This window comes from Neopsephotus bourkii, unplaced genomic scaffold (assembly GCF_033783945.1).
Source record: "Neopsephotus bourkii isolate Nb327-2 ecotype Australia unplaced genomic scaffold, CSIRO-AGI_Nbou_v1 NB_1663, whole genome shotgun sequence".
In the NCBI taxonomy this organism is placed as follows: domain Eukaryota; kingdom Metazoa; phylum Chordata; class Aves; order Psittaciformes; family Psittacidae; genus Neopsephotus; species Neopsephotus bourkii.
The window spans coordinates 8,347,493-8,361,849 of record NW_026902137.1 but is presented as its reverse complement, the minus strand read 5'-3'; the positions used below and the strand labels follow the sequence as shown (position 1 = coordinate 8,361,849).

The 14,357-nt window shown below is 54.7% G+C and overlaps 1 protein-coding gene across 1 annotated transcript; it reads right to left on the bottom strand.

Moving 5' to 3' along the window:
* Positions 1 to 552: 552 nt before the first annotated feature.
* CCN5 (cellular communication network factor 5) lies at positions 553 to 5,774 on the bottom strand. Its single transcript, XM_061375631.1, has 5 exons — positions 5,635 to 5,774; positions 3,136 to 3,349; positions 2,317 to 2,571; positions 1,953 to 2,146; positions 553 to 1,473 (listed from the first exon to the last, which is right to left on the bottom strand). Exons 1-5 carry the CDS (start codon positions 5,722 to 5,724, stop codon positions 1,450 to 1,452), a joined length of 777 nt encoding a protein of 258 aa, XP_061231615.1. The 5' UTR covers positions 5,725 to 5,774; the 3' UTR covers positions 553 to 1,449.
* Positions 5,775 to 14,357: the final 8,583 nt, after the last annotated feature.

Genomic DNA, 14,357 nt, shown 5'->3' with positions numbered 1-14,357 from the left:
CACCGATGTGCTATGGGTTGGTCCTGTTGGCAGAGCTGGGTTAGAGCAAAGGGGCAGAATTTACTCCAAGATAAAATAGCCTATCTATGTTTTCAGTGTTTTGATTCACTTTTTTGTGTGTGTGTTTTCTTACTTTAAGCAGCCTGAATTGAGGTGCCTCTGAGCTGTGCCCCATCCTGGCTCAGACCTGTCCTGCAGCAGCTGAGCTGGCCATGAGCACTGGTGCTCCTGAAGGCTCACTGGAGCTGGTCTCACCCCCACGGACAGCCCCACACAAGATCCACATCTAGATGAGCACATCTTTATTTTCAGTTCCACGCGTATGAACTGTCCGTATCTCACCTGGACACGTCACCTAAACCGTGGGTCCTTTCCAGTTGTCCTTCTTGCCCTGCCATGGGGACAAACGTTCCCTCCACGTGCTTGTGCGAGGCCGTTAGAGGGCATTTGGGTTTCATTTTTCAGTCACCAGAGGGATTATCACTGTGAGAAAGTGAAGGCAGAGCTGCCAGGCATCGCTCCTGCGCTGACTCTTCCATAGATGGAGCAGCTCCAGCCTGTAGGAGATGGCCCCAACTCATCTTTGTGAGTTGCTTTCTCTGTTTCCTGCTTTTCCCTTGGCTGTGGCTGGCGGGGATGTGCTTGGATGGCAGGAGCTACGTCTGCTGCTGCGGAGCGGTGTCTCCTGTGTCTGAGCTCCTCACTCACCAAAGCCCTGCCAAACCAACAGTGCTTTGGGGAGGAGGAGGCCGGGTGGAGCAGGAAGGTCCGTGTTGATTCTGGAGAGATGTGGTGAGTTAGAATGGAGGTGAATTAGAGCTGCCAGCAGGAGGGTGGTTCTGCCCTGCTCAAGAAGGCTGCTGCTGGGTGCAGGGTGGATGTTGTGGGATGGTTTAGTTCACGCATGGTTGAGATGCTCAGCCTGGCATGGTGGTGAGTTGTGATGTGCGGCTCCATGGACCTGCTCCATCCTTGGGGATAGGTCCCACGAGGGTTCCCCCGGGGATTTGGGCCTCCATGTACTGAAGATGGTTTCTCTTGCATCCCCTGCAGAGCATAGCTCTGTGTGTGTGACATGGTGGAACAGCAGCATCACCTCTCCAAAAGCACCACCAATCTGGGAAAGGACCAGTTCCTGGTTCCTCGGGTGGGTTCACACTCAGGGCAAGGTTTCTCCATTTTCCATTTCATTCAGCCAAAGAAACTCATGGATGCTGCCCAATAACCCTGCCTGGGGCAGCAGGGTGTGCAGAGCGGGTAGGTGCTGGGTGACTTGGGGATCTTGTTCTCTATTTCCACCCTCCTTTGCAGCCAAAATCCATCAGTTCATTCCCAGTTTCCCAAGGGACATATCCTCCATCTTCACCAAAACCACAGTGCCATGGGCTTGTGCCAGACTCTTTGCCGGGATGAGATGTTGGCTCTGGGATGCAACTAGGGTGGGAACAGCTACAAATAACCTCTGTTTCCTCGCTGCAAAGGCAGAGCAGAGAGAGATGGGGAGATGGAGCGGCATGGTGGTGTGTCCCCGTGTCTAGGGAGCAGGGGCATGTGGTAGTGCAGGTGCCTGGCTACAGAAAGCACTGGCTGCATGGAAGCAAGGCAGGTTTGCACCTTGTCTGCACTGGGGCTGTGCCTGGCAGAGCCACCTCTCAGGTGTACCCAGGGAGCCAGGCAGGGGCTACAAATGCACATCTGGCCATAGGGGCAGATTGAGCTCACTGGTGTGACTCAGGGTTCTGTGGGATCCACAGTGCTTTTGGATTCAGACCTCCAGAGACCTCACAATTCAGGTCTGCCCCTGCCAACAGTTGTTTTCCAAGCCAAGGTTCAGGAGGCGGTTTATCTGTCCCTCATGGTTGAGGAGGGGTGATGAGGTGCCCGCAGGTAGCCCCGTGTTGCCTGCCATTTCCCTTTCTCAGGGCACCAGCTTCGCCAAGGCCCTCACTTACCACTGGGGATGCTGCCGGCAGAGCCGGGCAGGGTCTGGCCATGCAGAGCCGCCTCTGAGTCTCCAGCCTGCAGTAGCGGTTCTGGTTGGAGACGCGGGTAGAAAAGCCCACGCCGCAGGTGGCGGAGCAGGCGCTCCACTCCGTGCCCCACTCCTGGCACGGGTATGGCAGCAGCGGGGACACTGCCCAGGGGGCTGCATGGAAAGAGAGGAGGGAGAAAAGGGTGGTTGGGGGCAGCCGCTGTGCAGCATGGCAGGAAAACGTGAGGAGAGGTGTCTCCTGTCGATGTTCACAGCCTGTGGTGAAGGGACCAACCCCAGAAACCTGTGTGTTCATCCCCTCGCTGGCACATCCTGCATCTCACCTGCCCCAGCAGCCTGGAGGGGATGGTGCTGCTCCCGGGCTTCACAGATCCACTCAGGGCAGCACTTCCCTGGCACCTCCACGCGCCGTGGGTAGGGGCAGTCCGGGGTGGGCAGGCGGACATCCTCCTGGCACAGCGGGATGCAGGTGAAGCCCCCATCCAAGCAGCGGCACTGGAGCTTGCAGCTGGGCTGGAAAACCTCCCCGTCCCGATAGACCCGGCCGTTCACCTCGCAGCCCTCCTCGATGTCTTCAACTGCAAGTGACACCCAGGGAGCCCGTTAGGGACAAAGAGGCAGAGATGTGGGTGGCAGAGGGGACTGCTGAGGGGAACTGTGGGGATTGAACTGGAGGGGGGGTCACAGAAGTGACTGAGGGGTTACATGGGGCAGAGATGGGTTTGCATGAGCATCTGCATCGCCCAGCCTCCTCTCCTTCCCTACCTCCTCTCCTCATCTCTTTTCTCACAGCAAAAAGCTCACCAGTTGTTAAGAAACCCACTGCCCTTCGGCTCTGACCTTGCCTTTCAGGGCTTTCAGGCTCGGAAACGTTTCCCTCAGGTTTCTCTGCAGGACCCGCAGGCTCCATCCCCAGCAGCGTCACTGCAGCATCCCAGGACGCCCTTGCCCATCCCCGCTCAATCACCCTGAATCCCCAGTCAGCAAACAGCACCAGAGCTGGAGCTGCAGCACAGCCCTGCGGCCTCGCTGCATGCATCATCCTCGCTAGAGCTGCCTCCCTGAGAGCTGCGGGATGTCTGGGGCCATGGCTGGAGCTGGGGGTGCAGGGATCCCTGGGTGGGGGGTACCCCTGTGCTCACAGTTGCAGGTGGCTCTCCCCATGGGTGCTGCGCTGTAGTCGCACACGAGGCCCTGGCTCTGGTCGCAGACGTGCAGGAAGTCGCAGGGCTCTCCCAGACGCCGGGCGCAGATCTTGCAGCAGCCGCAGCCATCCAGGACCAGGGGGGACCCGCGGGGGCAGCGGGGGGGCACCCAGGGGCAGTAGCAAGGTCTCCGGCACAGCTGGGCACACACCTGCAGAGGCAAAGCCATCGCTGGTTCCACACAGGCTGGGTTTGGCCGTTCCACTGGCACAGACCCACAGCCTCTCACTCATGGGGGCAGACTTGTGGTGCAGGGGGAATCTGCACATCTGTGGGAATACAGCAAAGCAGCCTTGAAAGCTGCTGTTCCCTTAGGGCACCATGTACCCTAAGGAAAACCAGGGAGAAGCAGGGATGCTCAGCACTCTGCAGGATGGGGACTGAAAGGCACCACTGCTCTGAATACAGAAAAGGAGATGGAGTTACAAAGCCAACATCACATGTAGTGGTGGTTATTTAACATATTTAACAGGGCTGGCAGCCCCAAGCAGATCAGCAGGACTGAGGGAGGAAGGTGGGGAAAGCATCTTGGCTCCGAGGCAGCAGGCTGTACCCAGCTGGAGATGTGGCTTTGCAGGGGCCGAATGCACATGGCAAGGGCATGGCACCTCACTCTGAACAGTCTTAACAGCCCTCATACATGCCAAGGAACAGGGCATTGCATTGGCAGTGGGGGAACTCCTGCCAAGCAAACCTTGCTGCTTTCCTTCCTGCTCCAGCTGCATCCTCTGCCTGTCCCTGCCTGCAGCATCCTCTGCCTGGCCTGGCCTGCTGGGAAACAAGCCCTGCGATAGGCACAAGGAATTACATTTCCCCTCCTAGCTAGACCGAGTCATCGCTTTGGCACGGATGTGCACGGCAAACATTTGCCTGCTCAGTGACTGTTTGCCAGGGATGTTCCTGCAGGAGATCCCCCAGGCAGGTAGGTGTTTATATCCATGGCCTGCACAATTACCCTGGCACCAACAGCTTTTGCAAGCAGCACTTATGCTCCTGTCATGTCGCATCTGACAGGGCTGTTGCATAGAGAGCCTGAAGCCAAGTGAGTTGGCTCTGCAGTTTGGATGTGGATTCTTTGCCAGCTGTGAGCTGCATGCAGCAGCTCTGATCCACCCTCCTGCAGCCCTGCTGCTCCACTGCATGGCCAGCACATGATCAGCCGATGTGCAACCAAAGCATTCATCCCTGTGCTGGGCCAGGTACTGGTGTGTGCACTGAGACTGCCAAGAGATGGATGGGTTCAGCTGGACCATGTTGGTTTAGATACTATTTTTCTTTCTCTTTTAGTTTCTCCCAGTAGCATCAGGTCTGACACAACCAGTTAGAGAAGGTGGTGTGCTCTCTGTTCCCCATTTGCAGCAGTTCAGATGGTTTTGTATGGGGCTGTACAAATGCCAATGCCAGAAGCTGGAGATTAAATATATATAGAATGGGCTGAGCCATCTGGGTCTTGTTCTGGTTCTCCCAATGAGCAGCATTATTAGCGTGGCAGAAACCAGAGAGTGACTTGTGGCTTGAAGCACTGGCTGTGGTGGCCAGGTTTGGGCTAGAGAATGAGGGCCTTTGGTGATTCTCCAGGCACTCAGGAGTACCTGGGGCAGGACTCGTTCCTCCCTCACAGCTTACCCAGGCAGCCAAGGGCATTTTTCATCTTTCAGGAGGCTGCTATTACAAATCAATGTTTTAGAAAGCTTAGCCAAGCCATTAATCCATTTCCCCTTGCTCCTTGTAATTAACTTGTCTTTAGATGACAATGTGGTTCCTATCAGAGATCTTAAATGCCTGGGAAAGGAGTCAAACAGGCACGATGCTGCCACAATGTCCCTGCCTGCAGAAGGTCTGCTTTGGGATTCAAGCAGCAATTACAACTTGGAGCTGAGATACCCCACGCTTTTCAACATTCCTGTTCTCGGCAAAGGCAGCCGGTTTCACACAGAGGCCAAGGGAAAAAAGAAATCACTGCAATAACTCAACTCCTGTCGGAGGCATTGGCTTTGCATGAGCATCCCGGGCAGGGGGAGAGATGTGTAATGCCGAGGCCGGTGCTTGGGGCTTGGCCTCCTGCCCTGGGAGACGAAGGAATCTTCAGGAGCCGCTGCTGCGGAGCTGGGGCTCGCTCGCAGGGACACATACCACAGCCGCGGAGCTGCGGGGCCAGGCGAGCTAACAGCGCATTGCTCTCATTCCTGCGTGCTCCCTGGACCTGCCCAACAGGCGCCTTTGGCCCATGAACGTTAAGACCCTGCGGCTTCATTGCAAACGTCTCTCCCAAGCATAGCTCAGCCCCCGTGGGACTGCACCGATACAGCCTGCCTGCAGCCGGCGTTAGGCACCGGGCTCCTTGCAACGCCCCAGTCCTCCCTGCATCTCACTTCGCAAGAACCGGGTCCTTCCCCAAGTAAGGCTAAAGCGGCCCCAGGGCCCCGTCTCCCTTACCTTGGAGAGGATGCAGAGGAGGGAGAGGAAGAGGAGCTGCTTCTCCAGCTGGAACCTCATGCTGCTCTCCCCTCTGCCACTGCAGCACATCACCCCCCAGGCAGTTTGGAGGCAGCGGCGTGTTCGCAGGTTTTAAAGCCCCGAGTTAGGTCCTGCTGGTGTTTATACTCTCCCCGCTCTGATGTCACTCACAGGCTCCAATATAAACATGAGTAGGTTTGGACAAGCCTCAAGATTCTCTTCTTTTTTTTCTCTCTTCCTTTTTTTTCCTTTCCAGCCCACATTCCAGCTGCCATTTCCACTCCCCTCAAGGTGAGAACGTGCTGTCCACCCAGACTGGGAGGGGAGGGATGGGACACTCTCCCCAGGGAGCACAGCAGAGGGCTGGGGGGTGAACCAGCTCCTTGCTGTTCCTTGCAACCAGGAGGGAAACTCCATGCCTCCTTCTACTGAGCAGGGTCTGCACAGGCAGAGCTGGGGTCTTCCTTCTGGGCTTGAAGGGTTTGGCAGGGCTGTCCCCATGAATCATTCCCAAGCAGGAACAGAGCACCCACCCTGTGTTTTATGCTGAGCCTAATGCATGGCAGGCTGTGGGAGAGGGGTGAGCTGGCCCTGAAGACAAGGGCAGGATCCTGTCCCTCCATCCCTGGGGATAGTGTATGACCGGGTCAGGCTGCAGCAGTTTTCCAGGCAGTAGAGATGTGCTTCCCTCTCTGTTTCTCTACCACAGCCAGAGCTGGACAGGGATTTGCTGTAGTGGTGCTGCTGCCACAGCATCCCTGCCCTGTGTGGGGCTGTGGCTGCCCATGGAGCCTGCAGGGGCAGAAGGCTGTTATGTTTCATGGTGTACCCTGTGTACATGGTGCAGGGAGGCTGCAGTCTGGCCCTGGTGACTTTAACCTTTGCAACCCCAAATTCAGCTCCTGAAAATCATGTCCGTCTTAAGCAACATGAGAATTTAAAATCCAAGCTTGGGGAAGAGAAGTGGGTGCTCAGCAGTTGTCTCCCAATGCTTTACCGCTTGTCAGTCTGCCCTGTATGAGCTTTCCCTTTGGCCACTGTGTCCGGGGAATGTGAGAGGCTGGCTCTTAAGAGAGGAAAACCGAAACATCCCAAGGCCTTCAGGGAACTGAGCCCTTCTCCATGTTTTCACCCCTCCAGATCTTATCACAACATGTAAGGGGAATTTGGGAGTCCAGAGCTCAAAGGAAAGGCCTGAGCTCACACAGGGATGCAGGATGCCCTGCAGCTCTCCTGGCTCCATTCCTGTCCTCAGCTCTGACACTTGCTATAGCCTGGAAGCCAGGGCATGGGGCAGGGAGAGCGCACAGCCAGAGCTCTCCTGTTACCACCCGGATGCTCTGCTTTGGTTTTGCTTCGTTAGCTGCCGTTGGTCTGTTAAGGAGGCCATGGCAGCTTGTGGAAATACCAGGCCACCTTCCAAAGGCAGCTGTCACTTATCCGTGCGTGGCTCCTCGCGTTGGAGCTTCAGTTCCCTGCATCACCCAAGCCACGCTGGAGGTCCAGGGATCTGCACTGGCATCCCTGTGTGCTACAGGGGAGGTGTGAGGCGCACGCAACAAGCCAGAAGGTTCCATACCAAAGGCTGGAGCCGCATCCTGTGCTGTTGCTTTCTCCTGCGCTCCAGGAGCTGGTGCCCTCTGTCTGGCTACCACGTTTCAGATGCTGCAGCTCAGCCAGACACCCTGGAGGCGGCTGTGGTGCCTCTATCAGCCCAAGCACTCACCCAGCCTTGCCGCAGGGGCACAGGGAGCTCAATTAATTATTCCAGATTTGTGTTTGTTAGGGACTCCTGATCAATGGGAATGACTTCATTCCCCAGTTAGAAATCAGGTGACAAGTGCTGGTAAGGGAGATAAAACCCTCTTGTTGCCCACAGTGAGCAGCTCTGGGAGCAGCCAACAGCTTCATGTGTGAGGCTTTGGGGGTCAGTGGGATATCCCAGGGGGGCTGGGGCTCAGGGCTACCCAGGGGAGCCCACTGGCCATTAAGCCCCTGCCTGCCCTCTTTGGGGTAGGAATACCTTATTTATCCTCTCCTCAGCTTGGGATAGGAGGGGACATTAATTTACCACCATCACTACCACCTGATGTCACTGAGATTTTGCTGCGGTAAGATGACATCACTGTGATGCTGTGACATCACAGTGGTGGTATGACATCATTGTGATGCTGTAACATCACTGTGATGGTATGACATCACTGTGATGGTATGACATCATTGTGATGCTGTAACATCACTGTGATGGTATGACATCACTGTGATGGTATGACATCATTGTGATGCTGTGACATCACTGTGATGGTATGACATCACTGTGATGGTATGACATCATTGTGATGCTGTGACATCACTGTGGTGGTATGACATCATTGTGATGCTGTGACGTCACTGTGATGGTATGATGTCACTGCGATGGTATGACATCACTGTGATGGTGTGGTGTCACTGTGATGTTATGATGTCACTGTGATGGTATGACATCACCAGGAAGCCAGCAGTCAGCTGCAGCACCAAGTCAAGCAGCCAGACAGGGGCCAAACCCACCACCCCATACCTAGCCACCTTCCATACTTCAGCTGCCATTGGCAGTCCCCATCTCCTTGATGGGTGCTGGGGATGCCCATAGGACCTGGCTGGAGGGGTACCCACAAAGTCTGCCTAACTCTGCCTTCCCCAGGAGGCTTTTCTGTGGGGGATATGGCCTTGAATCCCCTTTTCCTGTCTCTCCAGGTCTCAGATGCCTGCCCAAGTTGCTGTTCTGGGGCTGCAGGCAGGCCCTGGCAGAGCAATACAAGTTTTGATTTGAAAAGCTGCATTAGAGCAGCACATTAGCAGTTCATTTTATAGATAGTCAGTTATAACCCTTCTCCTCTGGAGCATGTAGCCCATATGTGTTCTGCACCATACATGTGATTTCATAACTAGTAATTAAGTCCATATGTTGTGCTCCGCAGTTTCCATGGTATTATCCTCAGGTTTTTTTAGGGGTTGTAATATTTGGGGTTTTGTGGTCAGTTGTGCAAGAAAATAGTTGATACAGGGATGTGAATACATCTCCTTTGAGTTAGCCGCTGGCGAGCTCTGCTGTTTCTATAGAAATGAAGGAACTGACCCAGTGAATTTACATTTTAGACAGCTGGGTTTTTTCATGTCTGTGCCATTTAACGTGCCATCATGAATAACACTGCAAAGCTCTCATCTGAGCACCCTGCTCGGCTGAAATTGCATCCATCTGTGATGGATATAGACTATATTCTCCCTTGATCCCTTTCCTTTGCTCAGGACTCTCTCCTTCTTTACACTGTGTGTTGAACACCCTCGCTAGAGCTGGCTGAAGGCAGACCTAGATCTGGACATCCATCTCTGTTAGGGAGCACCTAGGCTGTCCTGGGTCCTTGCTGTTTATCTTCATATCCACAGGGAAATCATGGGTCGAGGGTGATCCCAGCTCCATACCTCGATGGGAAGGATGTTCCCTTTGCTTCTGGGCACTCCTGGCTCCAATGCGTGCTGCAGGGGAGCAGGGCTGCCTGTGCAGGGTGAACAGCACTGGTGGGAAAGCTGGACAGACACCCAGCTTGGATAAGCCAAGAGCCCTGAGCTGAAAAGGAGACGTTTCAGGTCTCCCTCGGCTGTCGGACACTTTGGGTGGCTGCTGGCTGTTGTTCCTGAGACTTCTGGAAACACCCTGGCCTTGGGAAACTTTGAAATACCTTTGTTTTTGGCAGGATGAGGAAGTTGTTTCCTACCCAGAATGTATCCAGCTCCAGTTTCAAACAGCAAGAGCCGAGAGAGGTGATGGTGGCTGTTTCCATCCCTGTCTGGCTGTTTTTATTCCCTCTGGTTCTCACACCTTAACTGGAGAGTGGAGCTGGGTTGGGAGGACTGACCACCCCAAGGGACAAGGGATGGGCCAGGCAGTCTTTTACCTTGAGGTCACTGCTTCCACCCTAGACCCGGGCTAGGAGAGCCTGAAAGTATTTACCATCTGGTGCCTGGCCAAGTGACTTGGGAGAAAAGAATTCAGGGCTGCCATCCAGATTGTGATGGTCAGGCAACTACATCAGGAACCCTCGGCTCCATCTGACCCCTCCGAGCACCCAGCCACTGCAGCGAGCCCTCTCCAAAGGAGAAAGGGTCTTTGGGATGGGGAGCAGTGCATGGTGCTTGATCCTTCACCATTTCCCAGGCATTTTGAATTAGGTTTTGTTAGAAAGAAGCACTAATAAATGGGGCTCGGTTCTGGTCTCAGAGTTTGACATTGCCAAGAGGAAGGAGCTGAGTGATTACACGGGAGCAAAGGGACAAGAAAGGGCTGGCTTAGCCAAAAGCGCAGTGAGATCTCATCATTCAGACTGAGGGGCTTCTCATTAGTACAGCCCAGGCTGTATCAGCTCTTGTGAAAGGACGATGCTGTTCTTAATAGACATCATCAAACAGTAATCCTGTGGGGAGGGCTATTTTGCTGCAGTCCAGACAAGAGCAATTCATAATTGTCCCCCTAAGTTAAACATTCAGATAACCAGAGAGTAAGACTTCCCTAAAACAAAGCCTGGAAACTTCAGCCAGACGAGTCTTTCCGTTGTTATTTGGAAAACAGTGTCAGAAACCATCACGTATCAAACACGATGATCCTCTGAGAGTTTATTTTGGTATCAAACATCACCAAACATAAGATCCTTTTACAAAATCTCACTACAAGTTTTGTGTTACAGACAAGATACAAACCCCAGATCCTGACCCTGCGTGGTTCCTGACAGGCCCGTGGTATTTTCCATGGAGCTGCATGGCTAACTCATGTTTCCTCAGCAAATTGCTCATTCTTTGACTATCTCTGTTTTTCTTGTGGTTTCAGGCTAAAATAGATGTGTTTTTCCTTCGGTTCTTGTCTTCCTTGAGCGTGCTGTGTGTTCTGAAGCAGCTGGCGTGCCTCTTGCAGCTTCAAACAGGTTTCAAACTGAGGATTCCACTAAGGTGATGATGCTGTTAGGTCTCATCAAACTCACCTTGTAATTGCAGCCAGCTTTGCTTTGGGAAGGCAGAGGTTAGGTGATGTCTGTGCTTCCTTCCATCCCTGTTTCCTGTGACTCTGGAAAGACCTTTGAGGATGCAGATGCTGCACCCCTGCAGTGGTGAGTGTTGTGCCTGGGAGTGAGTGGTGCTGGATGAAGTTTGGGTGACATGGGCTTTGTCTGTTCCCAAATGTCACAGCTCTTTGCATCCCCAGGGCCTTGGCTTGCCATCAGCAGGAGCGCTTTGAGCCAGAGGGGGTCAGGGCACTGGTGGATCCAGGGAAAGGAGGGTGACAGTGTTGGGAGAGGATGGTGCAGGGAAGGGGACAGTGACCTGGGGCAGAGATAACCCTCCTCAGCTGGTGTACCTCCAATGGATGCTCTGCAGACTCCTGGTTCTCACTGAGACCTCCCCAAAGACCCTGTGCTAACATTTTTAGCATCCTTGTTGGTTGGAAGGAGCCTGTCCAATGCAGGGTCTGAGCAGGACTGAAGCCAGTTCACTGGTCTTGTACCAGTGCTTCTTCCACATGCAGCTCTTAAACCACCTAAATGACTGCTCAGCACCCAAAACCAGTTGTCAAGGGGACCTGCTGCTGCTCCGCAGGGTTCATGCCAAAGGTTTTTGGGGTGAGTCCTGCTTTTTACCTCCACCCTAGGGAGCAAAGCAAGGGCTGGCCTTGCTCTCCATCCTCTGAGCAAGCCTAGTAAGGCTGATGCCAGTGATGCCTCCATGTGTAGAGAGGTCCCAGGCCCCCAGCCCTTCCCTCTGCCCCTTCCCAATACCAGAGACATCTGGAGACATCTCCCAAGCACGCACTCCACATAAACCACCTCCTCGTGTCCACATCCCAGCCAAGTCAATACAGACACGACTGAAACCTTTAGTGCCTGTGTGGGATCCAGTGGAGGAAAACAAACCTCTTGGTCTCACTATGGTTATGAAAGCAGCGATGTCGCCTGGAAAGTATGTACCAGCGAGCAAAGAGAGCTGCTGTGTCGAGAGATGAGAGGAGAGGAGGTGGGCACCAGCTCAAATATGACTCAAAATCAAGGGAAATTATTTCTGATGAACGTAATTACTTCGGCTCCAGCCCTGATCAATATGAGGAGCTGAAATGCTCATAAACTGGTCGAGAATGTGAAGTATGCAGCATGATCTGTAAAGGGTGTTTGGCTGGGCCCACTCTCACCCGGCTGTCAGGCTGCCCCTAGAGCAGGGTGACCTGCTGCTGGGGAGCTGGAGAATGGGGACTTGCTAATTGCAAACTGGTGGCCCCAAGATGAGAACCTCCATGAAGGAACAGGGAGCAGGCTGCCTCACGCAGGTCCTGAGCCTAATGAAAAGCAACCGGGCTGCTTGGCTGGGCTTCTTTTGTGCTCTGACCACAGAGCAAGAGCCAAGACTGGCCCTTTACAGCCAAGCTGGCTTATGCTGGCCCTGCAGTATGGGGAGGTTTTGGTGGGCTGGCTCTGTGGGAGTGCTGCAAGGCTGGAGACCCTCAGGGTCTGAGCACAGGGACAGAGCTGGAGGGGACGATGTCCCCAGAGCTTGTGCTGGCTGAGCCTGAGCTGTTGTCAAGCATGGTGTCAAATCCTTCATGTAGTCCTCAATGAAGACCTTTTGGGGTTGGATCCCCACCTGCTGCAGGGCTTTGGGGTAAGAAGTACAGAAAGGGAGTGTTTGACCAATGGGACCGCCTGCACCAGGCTGGCTGGGGCTGGTGGTGGCAGCCTGGCTTAGCCTGGCTTGGATTGTCTTGTCCCAGGAGCTGCTCCCAGCTAGGCTTCCCTCTCTGGTTTGGAGTCAGCCAATGCCCCAGAGGGCACAAGGGAGCTCCTCTCATGGACCAGACTCCAGGAAGAGAAACACAGCCCAGAAGCCCTGGGACTGTGGGTCAGGACATACGTCTGCTCTCCCTGCTTTGGCTGAGCCCAACCAAGGACAACATCTCCTACAGGCACTGCCAAGGCAGCAACTTGAAAGGCAGACAGCATCATGTGCATGGGGCAGCCAGGCTGCTCTTCAGCCCCTGCTAATGGCCCAGGCTGGAGGGGATGTTCCGAGGTGCTTTTGGCTGTGTTCATGCTGCGTTTCCAACATTATCAACATCTCCTTCCCGGGGCAAGGAGCTCCCCTGGCCACATGGAGAAACCCTGCTCTCCCTGTGCTGTCATTTTGCTGGAAACCACATCTCTCACAGCGTGGTTGGGGTTAGGAGAGCTGTTTCCCCAGCGCTTGCCTTCACTCTACCCTGCCAGAAGCTGACCGCATTCAAAGCCCCGTTTGCCTGACACCCCCCGGTCCCGCTGAGCTGTGGTCTGCCGCCTGCGCAGCGAAGCCACTCGGCTGGCCTGCCATCAGAACACGTGCTCGGGATCGCCCATGTGAGAATTAAACACAAACACTTTGCAAACCGCAGTCCTCGAGTGCGAGGCACCGAGCCGAGGGCTGTCGGAGCAGAGGAAGAGCCTCACTGCTGCACAGGCAAAGCCAAACCAGGCTGGGGTGTGCGGGCAGAGAAGGGACAAGTGCAGGGGCTGTGGCTCCAAGGGACACCAGTCACCCTCTGTGTGCACCCCTGGCTTTAGATCTCACTTTGCTGCTGCTGCTGCTGCTCACCGGTCCCATGTGTGATCCCCATCACAGAGGTGGTGCTGGGTGTGAGAGGGACCAGTGATGCAGCCACTGCTGCAGACCAGCCCCTGCCCTGCAGCTTGGCCTGGGGATGCTCTGCTCAGACCGGGGTCTCTGCAATAGGGCAAAACCATGCCTCCAGCCACCGCTGCTGCAGCCTCTCTCCCTTAAACCCATGCCAGACAGTGCCACTGTGCCTTCCCCTGCATTGCACTCACCCTTATGCCACCTTTGATGGCACCAGAGGTGCTACAACTCATGGAAAGGCAGCTTGAAGGTTCTGTGGTGACATGCAGCTTCTGCTTGGACCTGGCCACATCCTCCGCAGCCTGGTTGTCCTCCTCGTCCCCACCCAGGACCACAGGTACCTGCTTTGAGCTGGCTTTCCTGTCCCGGGACTTTCTCCTCTGTGGGCTGGTCTGTGGGGTGAGAGACCAGCTTCTCTATTCCTGCATCTCAGCCCTGGCCCCTGGAAACATCTGCAAGGAAATAGCTGAAGGTATTGAAAGGGGAGGCAGGAAACATTCCAAAACCCCAATTTTTTCCCTAAATATAATGACACTAGTGTTGTTTGCAGTGTTAAAAATAGAAATCCAGGGAACCTGCCTTTTTCCTGTTTGCTCCAAGCTCTCACTTTCCTGCCCGTCTGTGTTCTGGGAATCTGTGTGAAAATAAACCCAACCAAGAAGATCTCGGCAGTGTGCAAAGCAAAGCCAGATGGGTTTGGCCTTGGCTCCAGCTCCCCCAAGCAGGGCCATGTCCTGCTGTGCAGCACAGGGAGCTCGAGGCTGTGGTCCCAGTGGGACCATGCACTGACCCCCCCTCTCGCTGGGTGTCTCTGGGAGCGTGGCTCCCTCCCGCACCCCGTGTCCTGGCGCTGGTCACTCTCCTGGCTTTCCCAAGTGTCCCAGCACAGTGATTCAGCTCCAAACAGTGTTGCTGCTCCTCTTCTGCAGCTGACAGAGCCGTGATTGCACCCAGGGCTGGATCTGCTCCTGCAGGAGCCCTGGGCAGAATCCCCCTGTGCCCACATCTCCTGCTGGAAACGT

Bases quoted from the DNA above. Each gene is read 5' to 3' on its own strand.
- CCN5 (XM_061375631.1), bottom strand. From the start codon at position 5,724: ATGTGCTGCAGTGGCAGAGGGGAGAGCAGCATGAGGTTCCAGCTGGAG. The intron at 2,572-3,135 runs GTGAGCACAGGG...TGTCACTTGCAG, and splicing joins GGGGAGAGCCACCTGCAACT to TTGAAGACATCGAGGAGGGC. The intron at 2,147-2,316 runs GTGAGATGCAGG...CTTTCCATGCAG, and splicing joins CCTCCAGGCTGCTGGGGCAG to CCCCCTGGGCAGTGTCCCCG.